We start from the raw sequence: 26,769 nt of genomic DNA, 5'->3' as shown, positions 1-26,769 counted from the left end.
GATTAATACAGGATAGACGTGGGAGGTTGCGGAGGCCCTCGGGAGCCTTTAGCCTACGCGGCCATCTTGGTTGCGCGCTAGGCTCCTCCTCCCAAACATTGACTTTTGAACAGTGTTTTGACCGAAGCCATATGAGTTTTTTGAGTTGGTAGGGGCACCCCCTTACAAATTAACAACCCCATTCCTGACAAGGAAGAGATGACACATCATCACTCTGCCACTGGGCCATCCTTTCAGCTTAGCATCTTGGGAGTTTTCATTATGGTGACTTCAAGTGGTCAATGGTCACAGGTGTCAGAGAGCTATAAACCCACCCCCAACTGCCACGACCAAACTAGGCCTCCTGGAGAGAAGGGAGATCTAGGTCTAGCTGCTCCCTTACTGTTTCTCTGGGAAAAGCTAGACCACAATAGTCAGGCAGCACGAATGTTCTGCGCGTACCCTCTTTGTGTCACAGGAACAGGCTTGATCTCACACTATGTCAAAAAGTATTGGTAATATTTCTTTTTAAATGCTGAATTAAATTATGAGGCCTGGACTGGCCATAAACAATTCATTATGGTCCAATCTGCAATAGGCTATATGTGTGCTGATATCATGCAAAGAAGGCCACTGGTGGTTAGAACTCACAACCATTTTACTAGAGATCCAAAAACCTGGTGGTCCAAAAACAAAAAATCTAGTGGGGCAAATGGGTCAGAACCCAATTCTTCACAGCCCTCATTTGTATTCCCAAGCTGCTACAGCCGTCCTATCACAGCAAATATTTAGACACTGGGCATGTGTCACCCTCCAAATAACCAATTAGAAAATAAACAAACTACATTTTCTCCAAGGGAGACAGAAAGGTAGATGCCTTGTTTCCAATAATACAAAGGTTTCTCTGCTTACCATGCAATAATGTAAAACGTATGGTACTGATGCTAGAATAGGGGATTAAAAATTTGGGGTGGTGTGAAATAAATACTTCAAAAGTTCGGGGGGTCATGTCAACTTGCAACCCCTCTGCTGCTGCCGGTATCTATGGTTGCAAAGCATTAGCTTAGTAAGGCAGTAGCTGCTACCGAACGAGCGTTGAGGAGGTCGGGGAGTAGAGGGAACTAAAAATAATACGAAAAAAGTAAAGAAAACGTACCTGGAGGTCGCAGTTGCTGTCGCAGCCACTGCGTCTTCTCCTACAGGAAGCACCCAGCCTTTCAGAATCCCCTGACCAATCACAATGCTGCCTTAAGCAGCGTTGTGATTGGTCTGAGCCCCATAGTTCAGCGCTCAGACAGGGGCTTGGCGGCAGGGCATGTTCTCCACTAAGGCAGTATAATACAGCCTGTGGAGAACATGCACAGTGGCATGACGGTTTGGCCGGCCCGAGACGGCTGGCCAAACCTTCATGTTCACTTAAGGTGCAGACACCACTCCTCCTCCAGCCTCAACGTCAAGGGAGGCCGGCCCCGCCCTATCAGCAGGGCTGCACTATAGTGCAACTGCACTTGTAAAAATAAAATGATAATAACGTTCGGCCGTTATTATCATTTTATTTTTAATTTGCACTGCTTTAAATCAGTGGGATGACTCTCTTCCGCCTTAGCAGAAGAGCCACCCCTGTTTAAGGGTGTTACAGGCTGAACGCAGGCAACAAAATTAAAGAGGGGCTGTTTTACTGCTGGTTAGGGCAATAAAAGACAGCAATGACAGAGAAGCAATAGTACCATTACTCTGCTATGCTGTGGTACACGCGCAAAAACAACAGTTGATGGACAGAATGCAGAACAATGTCATACATTCACCCCAGTACAGAGATCTGGGCCTAAATCCATCGTTTTTTTGCTCACCATGCCTTTCCAGTTTGAACCCAGCCATATGCAAATCAGTCTTGACCCTGTGCCTCATGGGAACAGTCCAGCCCGAACTGCCAAGCCAGGTCCTCCCTGGACTGGAAACAAGCATCCTAGGACCGGTTTCGGGATTTCACCCCCCTTCAGCCAGGATAGCTTGATTTCAGTGGCATGGAGAGTATGGGACCCACGTCTGGGCATACCCTTCCCACTCTGGGTGACAAATGCAAAAACAACAGTTGATGGACAGAATGCAGAACAATGTCATACATCCACCCCAGTACAGAGATCTGGGCCTAAATCCTTCGTTTTTTTGCTCACCATGCCTTTTCAGTTTGAGCCCAGCCATATGCAAATCAGTCTTGACCCTGTGCCTCATGGGAACAGTCCAGCCCGAACTGCCAAGCCAGGTCCTCCCTGGACTGGAAACAAGCATCCTAGGACCGGTTTCGGGGTTTCACCCCTCTTCAGCCAGGATAGCTTGATTCCAGTGGCATGGAGAGCACGAGACCCACGTCTGGGCATACCCTTCCCACTCGGGATGACAAATGCAAAAACAACAGTTGATGGACAGAATGCAGAACAATGTCATACATTCACCCCAGTACAGAGATCTGGGCCTAAATCCATCGTTTTTTTGCTCACCATGCCTTTCCAGTTTGAACCCAGCCATATGCAAATCAGTCTTGACCCTGTGCCTCATGGGAACAGTCCAGCCCGAACTGCCAAGCCAGGTCCTCCCTGGACTGGAAACAAGCATCCTAGGACCGATTTCGGGGTTTCACCCCTCTTCAGCCAGGATAGCTTGATTCCAGTGGCATGGAGAGCCTAGCTGATGAGGGTTATGAACCCGAAACCGGTCCCAGGATGCTTTTTTCCGGTCCAGGGAAGACATGGCTTGGCAGTTCGGGCTGGACTGTTGCCATGATGCACAGGGTCAGACTGATTGGCATATGGCCATGTCTGAACTGGGGTGGTGGAGTGAGCTAAAGAATGATGAAGGATTAAACCCAGATCAGTTGACTGGGGGTGAGTGTTGATTTGCTCATGTGCTCCATCCATCATCCCCTTTGGTATCGCTTTGTTTGCCCTAAGTTGGCAGGGTATGCCCAGATGTGGGTCCCTTGCTCACTTTGCCACTGGATTCAAGATAGCCTAGCTGATGAGGGTTATGAACCCGAAACCGGTCCCAGGATGCTTGTTTCCGGTCCAGGGAAGACATGGCTTGGCAGTTCGGGCTGTACTGTTCCCATGATGCACAGGGTCAGACTGATTCTGAACTGGGGTGGTGGAGTGAGCTAAAGAATGATGATGGATTAAACCCAGATCAGTTGACTGGGGGTGAGTGTTTGATTTGCTCAAGCGCTCAGTCCATCATCCCCTTTGGTATCGCTTTGTTTGCCCTAAGTTGGCAGGGTATGCCCAGATGTGGGTCCCTTGCTCACTTTGCCACTGGATTCAAGATAGCCTAGCTGATGAGGGTTATGAACCCGAAACCGGTCCCAGGATGCTTGTTTCCGGTCCAGGGAAGACATGGCTTGGCAGTTCGGGCTGTACTGTTTCCATGATGTACAGGGTTAGACTGATTCTGAACTGGGGTGGAGGAGTGAGCTAAAGAATGATGATGGATTAAACCCAGATCAGTTGACTGGGGGTGAGTGTTTGATTTGCTCAAGCGCTCCGTCCATCATCCCCTTTGTTATCGCTATGCTGTGGTACACTGCACCTGCTGCATCATTGATAGCTACGCCCCTGTTAAAAAAGCATTTCTATAGTATTTGAGGACAACGATGTTAGTATAGCAACTGCATCTCTTAAACAAGCATTTGCAATACATTCGGTCTCGCGTTTGGGACCTTATATGTATTTAGCTATGCAGCACATTAGCCTGGGTGCTGAAACATCTACTGTTCTTTAATATGAAGGAAAAGTAAGCACCAAACTGCGTGACACGCCAGGTATGGGAACACATGGAGAGAAATATTACCTTTCAGGGGGAAATGGTATAGTCCAAAGCTCTGTTTTTAATACAAAATCAGGGCCTTCATTGGTCATATCACTGAAAATACAAGATTTGAAAAAAATATTGTTGTCTACTGGTGCTCATGGAAGACAATTTCTATGGACTGGAATCTAGAGTATGCTAAAGTGATTCTGGTGTTTTACTGACCTCTGCTGGTCATTTTCTATCAAGAAAGTTAAATAGAGGCAGTTGCCAGAAAAATTAAAAAAATAAAGTCCCTCAGCAGGAAGCAATTCTGGTATATACTGACCTCTACTGGTCGTTTTCTATCAAGACAGTTAAATAGAGGCAGTTGAACAGAAAAAACAGTCCCTAAGCGGAAGCAGACAAGTCCTAGGGCTGATCTCCAGAGCCCCCAAAGTACATACACATATAAGTATATACTAAAGTATATACAAGAGGCCTTGAATACTCCACCGAAAAAGCAATGGTTTGGAACCCGGGCATCCGTAGAAGCTGTGAGAAATTGATGCATTTTGTGCCTCGCGCACTCGCCTACTCATAGCCACGCACATTAGCGGCAGCCTTTTGTCACGCAGTAGACTGTACTTGGAGCTACACAAAGCCATAAAAAATCCCTTGATATGTTGCTTGTGTCTTAATGCAATCTTCCTTTTTATAGACGGACATATGAATATTGATAATGTAAATGCTAAGGTATAGGAATTTCAACAGTGCATCAAATATGTAAAGAGTGTTGCTCGCGTCTGTTCTGCGAGGATGAGAAAAACACCAGAATAAGATAAGCAAACAGACGTGTGCATTGACACGACTAAAAACAGCCCAACCACTATAATTTTCAAGCTGCGAGAAAATGAGTTAAGATAGCATCACACTTACTGTAATCTTCAAAAGCACTTTAAAATATTCGGCATCGCCCGAGCTATAAGGGGATCTTACCGTGGGTTGGAATGGGAGAGCGGGTTCATTTCTTTCTGATAGTACCGGCCTTGATTGACAGGCTGAGAAAGACAAAGGGAGCAGCCGTGAGAAAATGACTTTGCAAAGATTCTTTCATGACATCTAAAACTATTTCCATCAACCAAATCCTTCAGGACATCAGAGATATTTTGAAAACCCAGAACATTTGAATTATAAAGTCCTTGTCATTCCACAGGGACTCAACATTCACGGATAAGGCTGCTAACTCTTTAGGGACTGCTGTATAAAAGACCGTTTTTTTTAAATGAAATTTTATGGGCTGATAAGCACATAAAGTACCAAACACTGTATTCCATTTGAATGATTTACGGTGTTCAAAAATTGCATGGTATTTTGCATAGCGAGGCATGGGCCGATGGGAGCTGTATACTCTAAACACAGATGGCATTTTTGGGGATTGGGGTGCGAAGGAGGAAGCATTAGACATTTCTCATTTTTTGGATCAACATATTCTTGCATCCGGGAAGAAAGGAGAGATAGGCCTTGTTTTTGCTAACAGCGTTTTAGCAATACACAACAGACACTGTTTTGCAGTCTTTAGCAACATAGTTCCACAAACAAGAATGCAATTTACAAATAAAAATCTCATTTTTTTGTAAACCTCTACAAAGCACCTTTTATCTTCCTCAATATTGCTTTATAGGCAGGTCTTCGCAGTGACCAAAGCATATTTTTTACCTCTTGGGTCTCTGTTGAGGTCATGTTATGGCACACGACACCAACAAGTTAATTTTTGGGGCTGTCACTCCACATACAAACCTTGCTGTTGATGTTCTTGACAACGTGCTGGCCATCAACTTCAACAAAAGTCCCCACTCCAGCTCGCCTCACCTACTGTGTTATCACATACTGTGGCCTTCCCCAGAAACTCAGGGCCAGATTTCAGAAGTAGGCAGGTAGAAAACGAATTACCCTTCGTAAGTAGTATACCAACATACCTGCCCTCAGAGCTGCCTATCAGTTCCCAGCAGGTGCCACTGTCATACAAATTCTTGCGCATCATTCATAAAGCATAGTGTGGCAAAGGGCCGCTTCACCTGCCAGGGGCGGCTCCTTCGCTAAGGCGGAGGAGTGTCGCCCCACTGCTTTTAAGCAGTGTAACTAAATAAAAAATAAAATTACAATAAATCAATGTTATTATCATTTTATTTGTTCCTTCTGCTTTGCAGCCAGGGCGGGCGGCTGCTCTGCTCTCAGATCAGGGAAGGGGTTTGCTCACTCCAAGTGCACATGAGTGTTTGGACGGCCCTCTCGAGCCAGCAAAACACTCATGTACACTTTGCATGTTCTCCACACAGGCTGCATTACAGCCTGCGTGGAGAACATGCCCAGGCTCCCTGTCCCCATCTGAGTGGCAAACCATGGCGCTCAGACTAATCACAATGCTGCACTGCAGCATTGTGATTGGCCAGGGGAACCTGGGTGCTTCCTGCTTCTTGTTACGGCCCAAGTCCGATACGGAGGAGAGACAGAGAGACGCAGCGATAAGGTATGTTTTTTTATTGTATATTGTTGCACTCCCCCCTGTCCGCCCCACCCCAGCCTCACCACCCAGATCCGTGCCGGCCGCCACAGCCACCTACAGAAGCTGTCATCTCACATCACCCAATCCAAAGTGCTTCATTCAGCATCCACCCACCTGCTTAGCCGACAACTGTCCATGAGTATGAAACGTGGAGGCAGATCAGTGGGTGTACAAGGGCCCAGACTGAAAATGACCTTAACCTACACCTAGGATCCCAGCCCAACCATATGTAATTCAGGGGACATTTAAAATCTAAACTTTTGAAACTGGACTCGACCAGGTCTCAATACAGTAGAGGTGTTGTCAGTGATACTTTTTTTATACAGTTCAGTTTCCTGTTGGATTGAACTCCAACCTCCTGTCTCGGTAGTACACTGCTTTCTACTCTTTCTATCAAGCACCCTGTAGTCATTTATAGGTGAGGCAGTGCTCTATAAAAACCCTAAATAAATCAACAAATTGCTGGGGCTATTTGTACTGTTAGAAAGATAACATACAAACTGTTTACTGTAAACGGTTTACCTGCAAATCCTTATCTAAAGATTGAGCGTTTTTCTAGCTAAGTACATCTCATGGGAGGTGTCGGGCCATGAAGACCTTATGCCTAAACGTTTTAATTGTAGTCAGTCATTTTGTTTTTTTGAAGGTCATCTCAATGACGTCTTTTCTAAGAGCAAGGTTGGATGAAGTATATCTTGCAACCTTCATCCAGAAATGGCTGTCTGAATGTGTTCTGGTGCAGGTGGTCTGGACAGACGGCCATTTTAAAGGAAAATGGTTCTTTTACTTGTCTGAAAGACTTGTTACTTTGCCCTCAACCTGTTTGAGAGTAATCCTAGTGACAATACTTTCCAACTAGCTTGTTTGAGTGTAATCGGTCATCATGTGCATTGCTGTTAATCTTAGAACACGGAGCAGGGATATTCCAAAGGGGTGGGCGAAGAAGTCTTTTGACCTTCACAGAACCCTTGGCTCAGAAAGGTGGGTTTGTTGTGATCCAGATGGGAACTACCAACTATCCCATGTATGATAACAGAGATAGAGGAATTATAGAAATCTGTGAGGATATGAGCATCCTTCGGGTCTGCTTGGGGAGACCAGGCATTTTTACAATGCGCAAGTAGCTCTTCAGTGTTGATATTTCGGAGGTTCCGTTTCCATTGATCCCCTTTCTTGGGCTGCACCCCCTTCACAGACACCTCCCTGTTATTAAAGAAGAGGATGCAGTAGTGGTCGGACCAATCGCATGGGGTAATGGAGTCCAATGTGATGGTGTTACCTTTGGCCATTATGAGGTCCAGAGTTGTACCCTTGTTGTGAGTTGGGTTGTCACAGAATTGTGTCACTTCTTGATCCAAAAGGAAGGATTTAAGAAAATCCACTACGTGAGCATTTGGGTTAGACCAGTGGAGGTTGAAGTCTCCCACGAAGATTTGGGACACTAGAGGGTCGTCATTAGATGAGATGATTCCATTAAGTGCTCAATGAAGGAAAGATTGTCTCCAGGGGGGGTGGTAGAATGTATGTAGTTTGCAGACAGGGCGGGTTTTGCTAGATATGGTGATGCATAGGTATTCACTGGAAGTCGGAGTGGGGGTTTCTGATTGTGAGACTGAGAGTGTGTTTCTGTGTATACAAGCTATTCCTCCACCCTGATCTGTCCGTACAAATTATGTCCTAACTAGGCGGGACTAGAAGGTCAAGGATAGGGGAGGAATTTAGCCAGATTTCGGTGAGGATAATGATATCCAGCTCGTTAGTACGAATGAGATCATAGATATCAGTGGCATGTTTACTATCTGATGTGCAGTTGAGAAGTACGCATTTCAGTTGGTCAGTCAAATGGGAGTAGGAGTCTCTGTCAGGGTTAGTGTGGATGGCTTGGATTTGACCCAGTAGGGACTTCTCAGAGTCTAAAGGGAGGGAATAAGATAGGAGTAGATCAAGGATATTACTGGTCAAGAGATCCTCCTTAAGTCTTCTAGGGCAAGAGGAGGCATTTGGGAGGGGTAACGTTTTCAAGGTGTTGTGAAATGTGTGCGTCACAGGGGCAGGAACTGCGTCAGTGAGGACGCTGGGTTGGGTCCCTTGCGTGGTAAGTGTTCTGAGCAGGGGGAGATGTTCGATAGAGATGGCTTTAAATTCCTGGATTTCCTCCGTGAGAAGACTCAGGTGACAGGAGTTCTCGTCAAGATGAGCGGCCAAGTCTGATTTTTAGGTCTCGCCTGGGCGAGATCTATTGTCGTTGGTTTTCTGTCTGGTATCTTTGGAAGTGGGGTTGGTGACAGAATGGAATCACCCGATGCTCGTAAGTGAGAGGTGGGATCTCAACGTATTTCCTAAAAGCACCGCTTCACTGATAAGATGAAATGTGTGGTGACTAGTAGAGCCCCAGGTATTCCCCGCACTCATGGTAACGTGAAGGAACTCACAGATGAATTGCGCCATACTACTTTAAAATAACAGAATTGCCCGCTTCGTTGCTTGTAGCTCAAGGGTGATAAAAGGAACACACTCAGCTGACTCTCCACAACGGACTACCACTTTCTCTACTACGTACTCTCACAAACCTCGATCCCCAGCATCCAAAATGGCATTGATAAAACCCACCGCTGGCTCCCTCTGAGGTTTTCAAACTCAAAGTCGTGTGCCGCAAGAGCAGCCAATGGCAGGAAGGGTTCGCTTTTCTCTGCGCCGCTGACAGGCTAGAACGCACGCTTCAGCGTTGTACCGCCGGCTCGCGCACCATCGCCATTGTCAGCTACTGTTTGCCGACTTGAGAGGAGCTCGATCGCGCATGCGCGAGAGGAAGAGGAGGCACCTAGGCGAGCACGAGCTCAAGGAGGCCGAAGAAGATAGCCGTCAAAATATATACCCTTCCAAAAAAAAAGAGCCTGACTGGCTGACAGGGATTCTGGCAATAAGGAACCATGGACAGTCTCAGCTTGCAACCCTGGAACAATACCTGACGAGCAGCTTCATGAAGACCCCACCAAACGAGAAGCCAAAATCAGCCCCTGGTTGTATGTGTTCCTAGCACACCACCCCAGAGAGGGAGGCTCTGTCTGTGTGCTATCACCTGAGAGGAGCTCTTCATCACAGTCTGGAGCCACACTCAGGGGGTTGAGGATGGACCAGGCTGAAGGTATGAGTAGGAGCGTTCCAAAATACGCCAATTTTGCCATTGAATCCTGTAAAAAAGGGGGAGGGTCAGGTGTATGGAGCCTACAGCACAAGCAATACTTATTGGCTATTTGTGGTTTTACCCTCCATCCCTTGAGCAGCATTCTCGGCATATGCACCATTTCTCTGTTAAGCGCAGGTGAACGCAACGTCAAGAGTCACTGCAGGTGTGTGCTTTCTGCAACCACTCTCCTACCCCTACTGAAAGGAGCACACTGATACCAGAATGCGCACATCCTCTCCGTTGCAGGGCTTACTTTTTATTTTTTTGCGTTCTGCTGGTGTGTGCAGTACAAGGGAGCGACCGTGTAATTTTATTGCCAGGCTAGTGAGCTACAAATTGGATAAAAACTGGTAAAGCAGGAACATTATTTGCTATGATATGTAATCTAAGTTAGCTCTGGACAGATGTTGTCGCTTTACATAAACAGATATCTCAGTTGAAGGTTTGGACTACAGGTTTCTCTTTTCAGATGAATCTTCACCCTTCATTTTTATTGCTGGCCTTCTTTTGAGGGGAAAAAACACCCACGTTTGTACCAATGCTTTGATGTGCGTTGCTCATATTGTCAGATCACATGACTCTTTAAATGAAAGTTGTTCACAGTGGGTGGTTTTAAGTGAGCCAAACATCACCATACAAGTGTCTTACGTTACGGAAGACTATGCATCAATAATGTATTTTCTAGATTGGAAGTTACTTTCTTTGCATGAAAAGATCCACATCATTTGCAGGACGTCAGTGTGTTTTGAAAATGCATTATCATTCAACAAAGTTAGTCTTTCATTTAGCGGAATGTTGGTCATTCAGTAGTTCTATTACCCACTTGATGGGTCGTTGCCTGCTATGTCTGTCTCTTTTTGCTGCAGAAGGGTGCATGTGTATGCCATTTTGCTGTTTATATTTAAATGTGTTACCGTTGCATTACCTGCATTCCTGTGAATATCAACTTAGGTACTGTGCGTAACCTTGCTTTAAGTGTTATATTGCACCTCTCTTTTGCTGTGTTAAAATACTCTATGCTGTATAGCCATTTTTGAGATGAACAATGGTTAGTATGTGTCGATAATTTTTATTTATGCTTTTTAATTGCTGATTATGCCTGTGTTAGTCAACTTGTGAAATGTTTCTGTAAATGGGTCCATTGTTAGTTTACAGCAACATAATCCAATTTTAAACACTCCTATTTCTATGTGAACACCTGTTCCTATTTATATACCTATACCACCTACATCTGTGTTATCGGCAAACTGCGACCATCAGGATGCTATGTTGCAGACTTTATAACAAAAAAAATTAGCAGTGCCTTTTTTAGAAGACCCCTTTTTCAAAGTTGCTTTCTGTAATTTCCACATATGTCTGCTAGTTCCACTTTTATGGTGAAGTTTGTGGTGGATTTTACTGCACCAGTCAGGTCACAGTTTCTTTGGTAATTTTATGTGTTTTAAAATTGAGCAGCATGGTTGTATTTCTCAACAAGTATTTGCAATGCAATAGATCTCGCATTTGCGAGATTTGGAGCTATTGGCATTGTCAATGACAATGCCTTTTATTCATTTGTTTTTAAAACCTGCAAGCGGTGCATAAACACGCACTTTGAACGTATAGTCCTTGCTTACGAGAAGCAAGGCTGGCAGTAAAAGAGACAGCCAGCCTTGCTTCTCATAAGCATGGACTATAAGTACAAAGTGCCTGTTTACGCACAGCTTGCAGGTTTACAAACGCATAAATAAAAGGCATTGTCGTTTACAATGCCAATAGCTCAAACTTTCACAAATGCGAGACCTATTGCATTGCAAATGCTTGTTGGTAGTTGGATAAGGGTTGTGTGGATAGTTGTGTCCTTGAGTGCTCGCTGAGGAGACAAAGGTGGTATTCATAAGGTCAGAGGGAGTGAATGAAGCAGTGCGTTCTTGTTGAGTCCCTATTAACGAGGAGAGAGGAGCCGGTGGTGGATGGCAGGGGATAGGGGTTGTGTGTGGCAGATGTGATGAGAACAAAGAGAGATAAAGTGGGTTGGGTGTGATGGGATGCAGGGAAGGGAGTCACCTGGACATAGACTGGGTTGAAGGGGTGTTAGAGTAGATCAAGCAGGGAGGTTCACCAGAAGAGGAAAGAGGTGTTGAGGCAAGAAAGGAATCCTTAACAAGGGACCCGTAGTGTATCCGTGTAGAGCCCGGGAGGTGTGTGACGCTGTAGGTCCGATGGCTGCTTGATCTAATGTTAATGTGAACAGTGTAGGTTCTGGTGATACTAAGTCAGAGAACTGGCGGAACAGAGATCGCTTCGGCAGTGAGGGAGGTTATGATCAGTTTTAGTCACCCCCGGCATGAGGAGGGTTGTGAGAGTGATAACATTTAGAAGATTATGCTTTAAGAGGGGAAGAGAAGACTTAGAATTTACCGCTGTCTTGAGGGTAGGTAAGATATTATCCATCTTGGCTAAATTGTCATCCGAGGATTGAATTAGGATAATCCCATTGCTGTAAAGGGAAATGGTGGCGTTCGCATTGCAGAATGTCGAGGGGAAAGCAGTTAGTTTGAGGCCATACTGTGTTTTCCTGTTACCTGTTATAAAAAGCATGGAATAGAAGAAGTTCCTCCATCGTGCCCATTTTCTGGTGTAGAAGATAAGTCATTGGTTAATTTCCCCTTATTGGCACAGAAGGAAAGGTCAGAGATAAGTGTTTCAGGTTGGGTTTTGAGTCACCGATGTTTGTGCTTCTTGGCTGCATTTTTTGAGAGGTTGGGAGGGTAGGTGATAGTATAGAGACAGGCAGAGACAAGCCCTATATCCATTCTGTGATGGGCCAAGGTGAAGTCTTATATGGGGTGGAGAAGATTTAAGAGCACTCGAGCGCATTGACAGGGAAAAGCTAAGAGGAGGAGATCCTCAATGCGATATTTGGTCAATATTTGGATTTCAATGATGAGAGTGGGTCAGTGAATTCCTTTTGAACCTCTGCGTAGAAAGAGGACTGCGTGGAGATAACGGGTATACTGTGACAAAATAAATTGTGCCTAAATTAGGTTCATAATAATGAGAGGAGGGTGGAACAGAGCTCCCCTCGAGTATGTCTACACGTTAGTATCTATAGGATGTTGGAAGTGCTGAGGATGCAAAGGTGCGCTCTTTTTGAATGAAATCAGATGAACCAATACAAAATGTATCCACTTAACTTGTCAGAGCATAAGTGAGCATGTCTATATCAGAAGGCAGACAATGGGGTGCTCGGGAATCTAGTGGCATGCAGGAGGTAAGCTGACAATGATAACATGAGATGAATTTAATGCAGAAAGTGGTATAGGTGACATGGGAGGCAGAATGGTGAACAAACTGACAGACTATAAGGCAGGCAAAGAAAGAAATGCACGCTCATTTCTGACCTCTTGTAAAGTGGCTGTCCAAATCTGTCAGTGGCACAGGCGGGATCTGGCAGAGAGGGAGTCACCTGTATAGGGTACAGTGAACCTTGTTTGCTACTCAGGTCAAAGGACTTCATCTTAGGATCCCTAGCGATAACTTTCCCTGCACAAAGTACAATAGAGCGCAGGGGACACAGACCACTTAATTCACAAGTAACAGTGGCAGAACAGACTAGGTCATATGCCCACTGCACCCATACTTCCTTCCCTCACCCAACATATATGAAGGGGCTGGATCATCTTCTACGCTAAGGGCCATTCATATTGCCTTATCCTCCATGGTGCAAGAAGATCCAAAGGGATCCTGCCTTTAATCTGTTTCCTATTCCATCACAGAGGCATATCACGAGGCTGAAGCCAAATGATGTTCGACAAATACAGTCACCCTCTTCCGCCTGTGACAAATGGCTGCTGCCAGATAAATCATAAAAGAAATACCCAACAAGGTTTTTTGGGCTGGGTGTTTTTATTCATGCAAATAGTTCATATTAAGTAGAAGAAATCTAATAAACCAAAGGATGAAAGATCTTAAGAATTTTGCATCAGTATGTGCTGGCTCACATTTGTTTTCACACCCTTTACACTCTTTAAAGTGTACCAAATATATAAATACACCAAATCTTTTCACAGCCCGCATGCTTTTTTTTTCTTCGAGGTTTAGTACCGACTCAGTAGGGTATTTATCTTTGGCAGAGTGTACGCTCAATTCCAATTTACCAACTTGAGACAGGATACCTGGTGATCAATAACTCACCAACCACATGTGCATTTCATAACGATGGAGCATTCTGGTCAGCAATCATTCCTGTGAGACTCACAGAAGTTTTTTGTTGTGAGAGGGTTCCAAATCTCTATTCAACATGAAAAGGCTCACACCAGAATACACACTATGAATATATTTTTTGATTTTGTCCTTTTCAGTGTAAGCAATGTGTATAGTTGTAATATAAAAATAAACAAAAAAATGATTAATTAACAAAATATTAAGCTTAATTGAAACACTGTAATATGTTTATCTGAATGTCCTTGCATACAACATGGAGCAGTCTTTGGCCTCCAACCCTTCCTTTCTTGACCCTAGCTAAGCTGTCGCAGCACCAAAAGGGCCTGTATGAATTTCTTAGATGGCCTTCCACCCACATACCATAGCTAATAAACAGTCATGCTGTTCTGTAATAATAATGAATGTAATTCTGGCAGTTGACTTTCTTTTTTGACATGTAGGTCACCAGAAACGTAGACCGCAATGCAATAGTGCAGAAGAATGAATGTGGGGAATCTCAAGGATGTGCTTCAAGTTTTTCAAGCGGTGAAAAAGGGGGTGGTGATGGACGGAGCATCAGAACCAATCAAACACTCACACCCAGTCAACAGATCTGGGTTTGATCCATCACCGTTCTTTAGCCCACTCCGCCACCTCAGTTCAGACATGGCCATATGCAAATCAGTCTGACCCTGTGTCTCATGGGAACAGTCCAGCCCGAACTGCCAAGCCATGCCTTCCCTGGACCGGAAACAAGCTTCCTAGGACCGGTTTCTGGCATTTCAGCCGTCTTCAGCCAGGCTTGCTTGAATCCAGTGGCAAAGTGAGCAAGGGACTCACGTCTGAGCATACCCTGCCAACTTATGGCGAACAAAGCGGTACAAAAGGGGGTGGTGATGGACGGAGCATCAGAACCAATCAAACACTCACACCCAGTCAACAGATCTGGGTTTGATCCATCACCGTTCTTTAGCCCACTCTGCCACCCCAGTTCAGACATGGCCATATGCAAATCAGTCTGACCCTGTGCCTCATGGGAACAGTCCAGCCCGAACTGCCAAGCCATGCCTTCCCTGGACCGGAAACAAGCTTCCTAGGACCGGTTTCTGGCATTTCAGCCGTCTTCAGCCAGGCTTGCTTGAATCCAGTGGCAAAGTGAGCAAGGGACTCACGTCTGAGCATACCCTGCCAACTTATGGCGAACAAAGCGGTACAAAAGGGGGTGGTGATGGACGGAGCATCAGAACCAATCAAACACTCACACCCAGTCAACAGATCTGGGTTTGATCCATCACCGTTCTTTAGCCCACTCTGCCACCCCAGTTCAGACATGGCCATATGCAAATCAGTCTGACCCTGTGCCTCATGGGAACAGTCCAGCCCGAACTGCCAAGCCATGCCTTCCCTGGACCGGAAACAAGCTTCCTAGGACCGGTTTCTGGCATTTCAGCCGTCTTCAGCCAGGCTTGCTTGAATCCAGTGGCAAAGTGAGCAAGGGACTCACGTCTGAGCATACCCTGCCAACTTATGGCGAACAAAGCGGTACAAAAGGGGGTGGTGATGGACGGAGCATCAGAACCAATCAAACACTCACACCCAGTCAACAGATCTGGGTTTGATCCATCACCGTTCTTTAGCCCACTCTGCCACCCCAGTTCAGACATGGCCATATGCAAATCAGTCAGATCCTGTGCCTCATGGGAACAGTCCAGCCCGAACTGCCAAGCCATGCCTTCCCTGGACCGGAAACAAGCTTCCTAGGACCGGTTTCTGGCATTTCAGCCGTCTTCAGCCAGGCTTGCTTGAATCCAGTGGCAAAGTGAACAAGGGACTCACGTCTGGGCATACCCTGCCAACTTATGGCGAACAAAGCGGTACAAAAGGGGGTGGTGATGGACGGAGCATCAGAACCAATCAAACACTCACACCCAGTCAACAGATCAAGTTTTTCAAGCTGCATTTTGGCTTGGCATGCATAGAACCCTGGATAAATGCCTTAGATAAAAGTGATCGTTTATTGAGCCAACATGATTACTAACTTGACCTGTTTGGAGCAGGCCAGGTAATGGATAAACTTAATGACAGTCTTTGAGTGAAAGAAATCTATTTTCTCCATTTAAGCCACCCAACGATATGTGATAATAAAGTGCCAATCGGATCAAACATGCTGAAGAGTGGGCCGCTAGTATCTGCAATGCTTCAGTAGGAACTCCAGTTTTTTATAGCACATCCAGAAGTTACCTAATCGGCAAGTTCTGGAGGCCATTTGTGTTGAACAGCAACAGTTCTGTTACTTATTAAAAGAATATTCATGTTATAAGGAGTCTTCCTTGAGAAACGTTGGGCCATCCGTGCATACAAGGCAGTTAGTGAATCTACTGCGAAGTTGCTGTTGACACTAGAATTATTTGTTCTCAATTTTATATTAATCAGAGACCCATGTAAGCAGATGAACAAGTTACTTATCTTAAGTAATGCCTTTTCCTGGTATAAACTGTATGTTGCCGCAGATTGCTTTCCTTAGAATTATCCCCAACTGTCAGGCTAGATCAGGAAGCTTTCATTGAACAGTACCCCTGTGTGCCGGTAGGTGGTGTCGTTCAGCTTTGTGTGGTGTTGGTGTTGTCTACGCGAGAAGTGAAGTGTGTGGTGCACATATAGGCGCCACCCCAGTGCGCTGATGTTAGTTTCTTTTTGGGACTTTCCACTCCCGGTGCGTGGAGCCACAAAGAACACTGACTACTGGTGTGGAAGACTAGAGCCCTGAAAGGGCAACAGCCCTGTCCCGCAAAATCTTTTCGCAGAGCGGGGTAGATATGTGGGTTAGTAGTCGCAGATTCCTTTCCTTAGAATAGATACCCAAGAAATACCTCCCTGAAGGTGGGTCTGCGAAATTGATTCACGCTAGAAAGTCCTGCAAGACCGAATGAGTAAAGTGCCTGTCCCGATGGACCTGATTATCCACGCAGTAGTGCTTTGTGAATGTGTGCAGAGAAGTCCATGTTGCAGCCTGGCAGATATCCGGGACTGGTACTCCGCATGCTAAGGCAGTGGTTGCAGCCTTAGCTCTGGTGGAATGAGCACGCAAATCCTCAATGGGTTGCTTCTTGACTAATTCTTAGCAGATCTTAATGCAGAGCACAATCCATATGGAGGTAGTCTGCTTCTGCTCGGCCTTTCCCTTCTTCGCTCCGACATATCCCATGAAGAGTTAGTCGTCCACCCGGAACTCTCTGGTGCAGTCGAAGTAGAACAACAACACTCTTTTTGGGTCCAGTCAATTAAGTTGCTCCTCTTCATCAGAGGAATGTGAGAGAGCATAAAAAGTAGGAAGGGTGAAGGTCTGGCCTACATGAAAATGAGCAACAACTTTCGGCAGAAAGGAAGTTCTAGTGAAAAGAACCAGCTTGTCTGGGTAGATGTTCAGGTATGGAGGCTTGGATGACAAAACCTGAAACTCACTGACCCTCTGGGCAGATGTTACTGCGACCAGGAAGGGAGTCTTGACGGTAAGAAGTTTGAGAGGACAGTTGTGAAAGAGCTCAAAGGGAACGCACATCAAGAACGTCAGGACTATATTAAAGCTCCACTGAGACATAATGAAGGGTGAAGAAGGAAACAAATGTTGCAAACCTTTCACAAACCTATGTGCAACAGAGGGTTTGAAGAGGAATGGATAGCCAGGAAACCACAGATAGGGAGTCCTTTAAGGTGCCCAGAGCAAAGCACTGCTGGGCAAGGGAAAGGATAAAAAGAAGGACCTGAGAGAGGGGAGCAGAAATAGGATCAGCCTGTTTCTCAGCAGACCATGGCACAAACTTGCCCCAATGGCAGCCATATACTGTTTTGGAGGAGGGACTCCTGGCTGCCAAAATAACTTTGCTGACTTTGGGCGCAAGGTTGAAAGCTGTCAAATGTCACTGCTCAATCTCTATGCATGTAGGTGTAGTGTTGATAAGTTCGGGTGGAGAACCCTCCCCTGGTGCTACAACAGAAGATCCTCACAAAGAGAAGTCTGATCGATGGCTATGCTCAACAGCTCAGGATACCACAACCCTCTGTGCCCAGTCAGGAACCACAAGGGTGGCTTGTGCCCAGTCATTCCGATCTTCTTGAGAACTCTGCACAGGAGTGGTATGGGGGAAGGCATACAGGAGGCCTGAGCTCTACTCAAGACGTCAAATGCCTCTGAGCGAGAGCTGCCTTGGAAACCCCATCGTGCAGAACTGCTGACATTGCCAATCTCGGTGGTGGCAAACAAATCTTATCAAGGCTCTCACCACAGCTGAAAAAGACCTTGCACCATCTCCAGATGGAGGTGCCACTCGTGATCCGTTAGGCATCTTCACCTAAGTTTGTCAGCCCTGACATTCAGACATCCCACAAGGTGTTGAACCACCAGGGATATGCCCAGACATGCCAGCCATGTCCAGAGACACAGGACCTCTTGACAAAGAGTCCACAATCCTACCCCATCCTGTTTGTTGCAGTAACACATGGCAGTGGTGTTGTTCATAAACACCTGAACTAGCCTTGCCGGATCAATGACATAATATAAATCACAACAATAAAGCAAACAAAAATATTGTGTCAAAAATATTGATTACAAAAATATTGTTCCCCTATAATTATAATGGTAAGTACATAAATATTTTTTTAAAGTATGGTTTCACCCTACTATTGTAAAAAAACATAAAAGAATAGTGTTTTTTACTATACATTATTTAAAATAGTAAATCTTAATTTTTTCAATATATAACAATAATATAATGTAAATTAAATGTAAGAAATATTTAATACTACATATATATAAATATATACTTCTATAAACATATATACATATTATGTGTGTGTGTGCATATTTATACATACATATATATAATACTGTTATTAAAAATATATTTTACATTATATTACACTTTGTGAGTTTTTTTGTAAATGTGCTACCATAAAAAGAATATATACACATATATATATATATATACATAATATATGTATATGTTAATATATAAAAAAATTAAATCAAATGCTAAATATTAAGTAAATTACCAAATTAATTAAAATTTCAAAAACAAAAAAATACATTTACTTATATATATATTCACTTAAAAAACCATAGGTTTCACACATGTTATAGTTAGCTGGACATTTCCCTCATAAAAAACCAATGAAATTCCTCCGTTATAGTTAGTGCAGATAACTATAACTCGCGCGCCCGCAATCCACTGCTCATGACGTCACATATTACATCACTCAAGACATGGTCAGTGGCATCACTCATGACATCACTGATGACATCATCCTTGTGATAGAGTGGCGGTCGCGCGAGTTATAGTTATCTGCACTAACTATAACGGGGGAATTTCATTGGTTTTTTACGAGGGAAATGTCCAGCTAACTATAACATGTGTGAAACCTATGGTTTTTTAAGTGAATTTGCAAGGTTTTTTAAATGCTAATTCCTAACTATAACGTGTGTGAAACCTATGGTTTTTTAAGTGAATTTGTACGGTTTTTTAAATGCTAAGTTATGTATTTATTAATATATATTTTTTTCAGGTTCTTCACCGTGCGCGCACCGTGCGCGCAACGTGCGCACACCGTGCGCGCGCTGTGGGCGCACGGTGCGCTACGCGTACCGAGCACCCACAATGCGTTGTGCGTACCGTAGGCGCACAGTGCGCGCACCCCGCGTTTTTTCAAAAAAATAAAAAAAAAATGTTCATCCTTGGGGGTCCTTCAGTGACCCCCTGACAAAGGCTAGGGGGTCAGGAACTGTCCACCCTGCCCCCTTTTCACATTCTCCACCTTTGTTTTTCACTGCCTCAGAGTGCGAGAGACAAAATGGCGGCCGACACTTCCTGATTTCGACCGACTGGAATGTTTACTGTCATGTAACCCCCAATCAGAATTACGCTTGCGCACGTCAGCGTGCGCGTACGGTATGCTTACCGTACGCGCACGGTGCGCGCACGGTATGCTTACCGTACGCGCACGGTGCGCGCTTATAGATATATATGTAATTTTAACTGCAATTTTCTCAGGAACTACTGAACAGATTGACTCCAGATATTCAAAAGGCACATCCCTGACCTGAGGACTTTCTCTTTGCCAAATTTCAAGTAATTCTGTTCAGCCGTTCGGGCTGCACCTTAGACTAAAGGTCCCTATGGAAAAATGCATGGAGAAAACCCGTTTTGGGACCCCCCTTTTTTCTCGGCCCCCGCTTGACTAATCACCCCGAGACTTTCAGGGTAGGAGCGGAGCGAAGCGCCCCACCTATTTTGAAAAATTCGCGAGGATTCGTCAACCGGCGCCAAAGTTATTCAAAATAGAATTTTCAGATTCCCTATGGAAACACGGTCCTAACTATAACTATCTACTGGCGACCGCCAGTAGATAATATATACACACACACACAAATAATAAAAAAAATACCCAAATATTAATATTAGGTATCTTTAAACAATATTTAAAAAGGTATTGAAATGAGCTCAAATTCAAAACAATCTTTATTCGGTTAAAACCATAAAATAATTCACACATAAAATCAGCAGAACATTGCATCATAACAATTTGCTTTCCTGTTACAAAATGATATATCAATACAGTAGTTCAATTATGAAAATACCCTTCTCAATAATTAGGAGTGCCTTGTGCAGATGTAAACACTTGAAATTCAGATAAATTCAATATTTCCTCAGCCCAACCAGCCCATCTCAACAATAAAACCACAAAGTGCCTTGTGCAAATATAAACAAGAGCATCATAGGGATGCTCATGATCTTCACAAGCTGCATTTTTTCTTTTTTTTGGAAAACTATATGCTGCACCAGGGAAATAATTTTTAATTCCGCTGTTTAGGTCTATGTATATTAGAAGACACAGGCCTGCCTTGTTTTATTTACAGCTTTTATCGATGGAATATATTTGTATGATGATTTATAGATTTATTTCTGCAGCTGCAAGAATGAGGAGTCTAGTGGGGAAATAAGTATTTTAATGGTGATGTACTTTTGGCGATTCTGAGCACCCCATTATATTAGTCGTTCACATTTGCACAAGGCACTTTGTGATTTTAATTGTAGAGATTGGTTGGTTCTGCAGAGCTTGTAAAAATCACGAGCAACCCTATTACTTTTTCAACAGAAGGGAAAATTGGACTTTGGTGGGGTAACATTTACTATTCCCACACCAGTCTTTGCAACAACGAGGAAAGAGTTTGACTTTGGAAAAGGAAATTTTACTATTCCCACTTCAGTCTGTGCAGTAGTAGGGAAAGCGTTGGACTCAGAGGGGTTAAATTTACTATTCCCACTCCAGTCTACACAACAATAGAGAAAGTACTTCACTTCAAACACATAACATACATGAAACATAACCCTAATGATTTATAACAAATAAAAAACTCTTCATATAAACTTTATTAATTAACCCAAAGAAATTATATATATCTATATAAATATCTCTCTCTCTCGCTCTCTCTCTCTCTCTATATATATATATATATATATATATATATATATATATATATATATATATATATATATATATATATATATATATATTCGGCTCCCCACGCTAGTAGAATTTGACCAGCACTCTTTTTACTGTAAATCTATTTATAGATTTATTGGGCGAAAAAATAAACGCATCAAACATGTTTCGGCAATCCTGCCTTCGTCAATGTCGGTAGCCTCATTGTCATGGCGACATATAAACGCTTGATTCTCGCAATGATTCGAAAACGGACAATTCAAATTACAAATCTATGGGCGCCATCTTTAAACGCTTTTCGGGACACAGTATTCTATCACAATGCACTCTCTGAATATTCGATTTCATTACCCAACTCATATCATCAATACAATCAAATCATAAAGTGTGAATTAAACTAAATTACATTCATTCTTTGTCCAAGCACATCCTGTGTAGATTATTTACATTATATACATATACTTCAATGATTCTATGTACATATTTATACGGCAATTCCTAATGGGGACTGCTCAGTTCATTTAAACTCCTTACCATGAATACCTTACAATGACTGCCAATCTCAATATTTAATCAGTGGATTAAAGGCCTTTCTACGCTCTGTATGGGCATATAGATTGCTCCTATAGTCAGATTAGTAAGAACCACTGTTTGGTCTGACACTCCCCTAATCCCCAGGTAATAAATACCCTGTCGTACAATGATGGTATCTTGCCCTATATGGGCCACTGTTTGCCCCACAGGATGTCCAGCTCCTCTTAGAGGAGTAATTATGTTTCCAGATGTACAGCGAGTTCTTCACCACTATTTAAACCTCCTGGAAACTTACTTTGGAGGTCTATGATGAATCTAGATTCAAGTCTCCTTAGTCTCTTCTCCCTGTCCCCTCCACTGACATCTTTTGGGGACGTGTCGAGTCAGAAAAACTGTAACAGGGATCTATCTCTCATGTGGTGGCTGGCAAAATGTTGCGCCACCGGGTAGTTGGTGTTCAAGGACCCTCATTTTCACCTGGTTTATGGTGCTACCCACATATCTGAGGTTGCACGGGCAGGTCAGGCAATATACCACAAATGTGGTACTGCACATCATAAATTTAGTGATCTTCCTAGCTGTTTTCATCCCAGGCACCTCGTATGTCATCACCCTTTTGCTGGTGGCGCAAGCCCTGCATTTACCACAGGGAAATGAGCCTCTTAACTCACCCAGACCCTGTTGTTGTTTAACTGCCCCCAAGTGACTTTCAACTGGATGATTTTTGATGGAGCTTGATCGTCTGAAAGTAATACCTGGTCTCTCGGGTAGATCTTTGCCTATGATCACATCAGATTTCACAATTCGCCAGTTTATATATATATAAAATAAAAAACAAGTAACATGATTGTTAAAAAAATTATTAGTCAGCAATTTAAAAGACATTGGCCATTATTGCTTAGTTACCTTACCACACTATACCCCCAAAAACCGAGCAGCCCACGCTTACAATATAACTAAAATAAATGTAACACAATTAACATACTAATTAATTAAATATCAATTAATAAGTTAATGATTAATTAACAATTACCTTTGCACCCTTTACTCTACAGCAACCCGCACCTAACATAGAACTTAAAAAATATAATGATTACAGTTTACGTGATTAATAATTAATTAAATAACTAATACATTTTTAATTATTACCAAATTAGCTTCCCACCCTTCACCCTAGAAAACCAGCAACTTAACTTTAAAAATATAATTATTACACAATTAACATAAATATCAAATTACATGATTAATATATTATTAATAATTTGCTGTTAATTCATTATAGTTCATTAACTTGCCACCCTACATACCGAACAACCCACTATGACAATCTAAATTACTATGAGCAATGAACTTAAAAATTATAAATCACTTAAAATGACACACTATATTTAAAAATATTATCAACCAATATACAAACAATAACATATACAATTCATATATGAACTAACACACAAAAGATAATTAAAAAAATATATTTTCTACAACTATATTTAACTGAAAGCAATATTAACAATAACAATATTATTGAGAATAATATACTTGTCTGAAAATGTGATATTCCTGACAATATTTCTGCATCACAATATTTTTGTTTTATAATATTTTTCTTGTGATATTTCTGCAACTCGATATTTAAAACTCAATATTTTGCCCAAATACCAGCCCTCCCTTGATGGAGGGCAGAAAGGCTTCCAATGCCAGCTGGATCCCCTAAAGCTTCAGAACACTGATGTGGAGTCCAGATGCCGCCGGAGACCCGAGGCCTCTGATCACCACCTCTCGCAGATGGCTGCCCCATCCCAGGAGTGACGCATCAGTCACCACTGTGAGATCTGGTTGGGGAAGAGAAAGGGGTCTGCCGCTGACCCCGTTGTGTCTCGTTGCCCACCACTGCAGATCTTCGCAGCTCCCTGCAAAATCTGCACCATTTCGGAGAGATTCCTTTGATGCTGTGCCCACTGGAACTTCAGGTCCTAGTGCAGAGCCCGCACATGACAGTGGGAATGTGTCACAAGCAGAATGCACAAGCCCATGAGTCCCAGCAGCTTCAGAGTCAGTCTCACAGAAATCCAGGATAAAAGATGAAACATCGGTATCATAGCCTGAATATCCTGGACTCGCCATTCGGGAGGATAGGCCCAAAACTGCACCATGTCCAGAACAGCTCCGATGAAAGGGAGTAACTGAGAGGGAGTCAGGTGTGACTTTGGTACATTGATAGGGAACCCCAGTGAATGCAGAAGGTCCACCGTAGTCTGGAGCTGGGAGATGACAGCCTGGGGCAAGCCCGCCTTTATCAACCAATCTTCGAGGGTGGGGAAACTAGCACACCTGATCTCCGATGATGAGCCTCAAACATCACCATCGCCTTGGTGAACACCTGAGCGGCGCTGGTAAGGCCAAAAGGGAGCACTGCATACTGAAAGGGCCCAAGGCCCACTCTGAACCATAGGTAGCTCCTGTGGTCAGACAGGAAGTGAATGTGGAACTATGCATCCAGCAAGTCCAAGGCTACCTTCCAGTCTCCAGGGTCCACGGCTGACAGGACTGGAGCGAGTGTGAGCATTTTGAACTTCTCCTTCTCAAGGAAAGAGTTGAGAGGCCACAGGTGTAGCATAAAACTTAGGCATCCATCCTTCTTGAAGTCAATGAAACCACTCTGCCACAAACCACTCAGCAAATCAGTGGTATCCAGTCCACATCTGATTGTTAACTTAGCTGCATCTCTCCTGTCAGCAACAGCTTGGGAAAGTATGATTCGGGCCTCCTACAGAACCATGGGCAGCACCTGTGCAACCAAATACCACAGAGCATGAGAGCAACATCTCAAAAGGCATGCAGTGTTCAAAGACCACAGAGCCAGGCTGGTGGAAAAAAACATTTTCTTGTCTAAGCTTTCCAGCCTTTTGGATGCCCTGCAAGAAGTTCTGTGGCAGGTTTTTGGCATGCAGCCTTGACTCGGGCTCTGTCCCAATGGCATGGAACTTAAATATCACAACAAACAGGTGCACTGTTGCGCACCACTCGAGGTGCACAGCACTACAGGCATAAGTTGCATAACCCAATTTTCATCCTAGTAATCCATAGTGATCCAAATGTATTCCAATGTTCTTCAATAATTCCAAAGTTCACATGGAAACAATGTGATGCCAAACTTTAACTGCTAAACAAATACCCATTCTGGCCTTTTCTACAGCATGTAGGAATGCACATTTCATCCTGGGTGCCCATACAGATATTAGACTAATGCAATTACAATGAAGGTGGAGAAACCTAGGGTTTAATAGTTGATTATAGGCTAGCCATAGAGTGAAGGGCAGAGCATTCCAGACAATGGAGGCACAGCAACAGATGCATTTACTCCCCCCCTAACATTTTTGTGTTGTAGTCTGAAGAAGTAATTGCTTGTATCTAACACTTTGCACGCATAACACAAGGGGGGGGGACACTTTGGCCCTATAAACTGATAGTATGTGCCCAAAATGACTTCTTCCACAGGTTTTGTCAAATCTGAGAAATGCATTAGCCTCAGAAAGGGCCCTGCTCGCACACAGCTTCATATGGTCAGTATCCCTCCCTGTCTTGGAAAAGCCCTTCCCGGGATAAAGATAGGAATCCACTATTTCCAATCTGACAATACCCAGAAATCAATTAACATTCCTCTTTATTCTTGTTCTATTCCTTCAAAAGATAAAGACTTTGCTTTTACAGATGCTGATCTTCAGAAAATGGGCTGCTGCATACTTTGACAATGCTTCAAGATGATGCTGCAAGCCAAAAGGGGTAAGATCCATTATGGCTGTATAATCTGTGTCAATATGGACCCAATAGACAATGCCCACATTTTCAGTGAATCCCCCCTCATTTGATTCAAGGTGCCTGGGAGGTCGTGAATATGTAAAAAGAACTAAAGAGGAGCCAACAGGCTTAAGACGGTTTTGGGTTCTCACCTTACGGGATAAACCATGTGTCACACTCATCAGGATTTGACACCAAGTGTCAGTATGTAATTCCATGATATGACCCAAAAGATGGTGTGGAACTCCCAGTGGGAGAAGCTTTTCCTACAGCGTCCGATGATCAACTCTGTCAAACGGTGTGGGGAAATCAATAAACGCTGAATAAACTGGCATACCTCGAGAAATTGTGTATTTTTCCATTACTGTTTGAAGGGCCACAATGATTTCCAAGGTGCTATGATTGCTCCTGAAACTGGCCTGTTCCGGGGGAATGATCTTCTGATCTTCAACCTACTGATGTAAATGAGTAAGCACACTCTTGGCAAACAATTTGCCAGAGGCATCACGGGGTGCTAGCTGTCTGCTTGCCGGGGCGGATTTAGGGCCCTTCTCATGCAGCAATACTATAACACTACCCTTCCATGATTGGGGAATTTTCCCAGAAAAATAGCAATGATTACATAAAGGGGCAAGGAAAGCTCCCCAAGCAGCTTCCTTCTTTTTTATGACCGCAATGGGAACCTCATCAGGCCCCAAGGCGCCAGAGGTTCTAGCCTTCTTTATGAACCTCACAATCTCATCAGTAGTAGGAGCACCATACTCTGAATACAGCACTTCATCCACACAAAGAGTCACAGGGTCATCTAACTCAACATTACAAGCATACAACTGGTAGATATTTTCCACCCAAGAATTTTCGAAAATAGGAATTGCCTGCACTTTCACCCTAGAATCGCTATATTCTGCAATCAAACACCAATACTTTGTTGAGTCTTTGGAAATTGCTGCCTCTCTTAAACTGATCCTTTTCAGATCACTTTCTCACCTATTTTCACGGAGTTTGTGGCGAGTTCTTCATCGCTTAAGGCGGTCAATTTCATGCTGTCTAACCAAAGAAACTGCGAAAGCTGTTTTCTTATTAGGGAGTTTATTTCCTGATTCAATACCTTAAGTGGGGATTTACACTTTTTCTGCAGCTAAGGACCATCCAGCCTAGAGCTTAATTTGAAGAACTCTTGCATGTGGTACTCAAACAAGGAAATATTGTCACCATACATGGGTACATCAGGGTCTCCTAAAACTCC

At 43.7% G+C, this 26,769-nt stretch overlaps 1 protein-coding gene across 5 annotated transcripts in view; it reads right to left on the bottom strand.

Moving 5' to 3' along the window:
* The window catches only part of CFAP20DC (CFAP20 domain containing), a 1,691,586-nt gene that overhangs the window by 185,412 nt on the left and 1,479,405 nt on the right, over positions 1-26,769 (bottom strand). For 4 of the 5 annotated variants that reach the window (XM_085624732.1, XM_085624734.1, XM_085624733.1 and 1 more), the window contains one exon: positions 4,756-4,817. The exons of the other annotated variant lie outside the window; for it this stretch is intronic. In XM_085624732.1, the coding sequence (XP_085480858.1) occupies positions 4,756-4,817 (62 nt within the window). The remainder of the gene's footprint in view (positions 1-4,755; positions 4,818-26,769) is intronic. 5 annotated transcript variants of the gene reach the window in all.

This window comes from Triturus cristatus, chromosome 9 (assembly GCF_964204655.1).
Source record: "Triturus cristatus chromosome 9, aTriCri1.1, whole genome shotgun sequence".
Taxonomy (NCBI): domain Eukaryota; kingdom Metazoa; phylum Chordata; class Amphibia; order Caudata; family Salamandridae; genus Triturus; species Triturus cristatus.
Note: the sequence above shows the minus strand (reverse complement) of the source record. Positions and strands in the feature narration are given on the sequence as shown.